The sequence below is a fragment of the Cryptomeria japonica genome, chromosome 3 (assembly GCF_030272615.1).
Source record: "Cryptomeria japonica chromosome 3, Sugi_1.0, whole genome shotgun sequence".
NCBI lineage: Eukaryota > Viridiplantae > Streptophyta > Pinopsida > Cupressales > Cupressaceae > Cryptomeria > Cryptomeria japonica.
In genome coordinates, this window is record NC_081407.1 from 591,607,906 (window position 1) to 591,609,469 (window position 1,564).

General features: G+C 41.8%; 1 protein-coding gene across 1 annotated transcript; it reads left to right on the plus strand.

The window, feature by feature from the left end:
- Nucleotides 1-261: 261 nt before the first annotated feature.
- On the plus strand, nt 262-1,334 carry LOC131078614 (pathogenesis-related thaumatin-like protein 3.3). The gene is made up of 2 exons (XM_058016356.2): nt 262-338; nt 462-1,334. Exons 1-2 carry the CDS (start codon nt 278-280, stop codon nt 1,097-1,099), a joined length of 699 nt encoding a protein of 232 aa, XP_057872339.2. The 5' UTR covers nt 262-277; the 3' UTR covers nt 1,100-1,334.
- The last annotated feature ends 230 nt before the right edge of the window (nt 1,335-1,564 follow it).

Here is a 1,564-nt window from a genome sequence, read left to right on the forward strand (position 1 = left end):
ATACAGTCATGCCATTATTTGAGGGAAGGTTGTGGATGAGAAAGCATACTCGAAGAACTCTTTTAACTTCGAGTGTTTTGAAGAGTTCCATTCAAAGATCATTGCGTGTTCGACCCGTCAAGATATCAACTAAATATATATATGACGACGACCTCGTGATTATCAAGACTTTGACACCAGGGATTACAAGTCAATTCAGGCGTGCAATTTTCCTATAAATAGACGCTCATTCTAAGCATAAGAACTCACAATTCTTAAGAACTCACAATTCTTAACAATGGCTAGAGCGATAGGAGTTTGGATTGCTCTCGTAGCAGCACTCTCTGTTTTTCTCCATGGTAAACTTCTAGCATTCCTATATTTCGATATAAAGATTTGTGTCGTCCAATATGACACCCAATGTTTGATTAAACTACTGGTTTTCACGTTTTAACAATGTGCAATTTTATTCTTGAATGTAGGAATGGAAGTGAGGGCGGCCACATTTGAAATCACAAACCAGTGCCCGTACACGGTGTGGGCGGCGGCAAGTCCAGGTGGAGGGCAACAACTGGACCAAGGGCAGACCTGGACCATCCAAGTTGCGGCGGGAACAACACAGGCCAGAATCTGGGCACGCACGGGCTGTTCCTTCGACGGAAGTGGTCGTGGCACCTGCCAAACGGGTGACTGCAACGGCATGCTCAGCTGCCAAGGCTACGGCCAGGTGCCTGCGACACTGGCTGAATATGCGCTCAACCAATACATGAATCTTGATTTCTACGACATCTCTCTCGTCGACGGCTTCAATGTGCCTCTTTCCATGACTCCCACGTCAACGGACCCTAATTGCAAAGGCAGAATTGCATGCCTGAGCGACATTAATTCGCAGTGCCCCAGCGACCTCAAGGTGACTGGTGGGTGCAAAAGCGCCTGCGCCAGATATAATACGCCCGAATACTGCTGCACTGGAGCCTCTGAAAACACCTGCGGCCCGACAGATTACTCGAGGTTTTTCAAGGGACAATGCCCCCAGGCTTACAGCTACGCCAAGGATGATGCCACCAGCACCTTTACCTGCCCTAGCGGAACCAATTACAAAGTCGTCTTCTGCGGCTAACTTTCACTTCTTTCTTTGTCTCTACGGAAATCTAAGTAATAAATAATGAGGAAGAAGATGTATCTCTGTGCTCCGTATCATGCGTTGAGCTGTTAAAAGTTATTATCAGTTGTTAAAATACCAGATTTGTGTCCACACAGGATGCTTGAGAATAAATACTGGATGAAATTATAAGTGTTGGGTAGAACAATCTAGCAGATTAAATGATTGTTAAAAGAAGTTATTTCAGCTGATTGATTTTAGAAAGTAATTTTTTTTATGGTAAATTTTTTATTAAAATAATCGTAATTGACTTTATATTATTTCAAAGGTTTATATATAGAATATTAAATAGAAAGGAAAGAGAGAATAAGAGACATGATTAACTTTCTTTAAGATTATTCAATTATGAAACTATTAAAAGTAAATGAACAACCTCAACATCAGCTTCTAAAATTACAAAACCATGAAACCCACAATACAAAT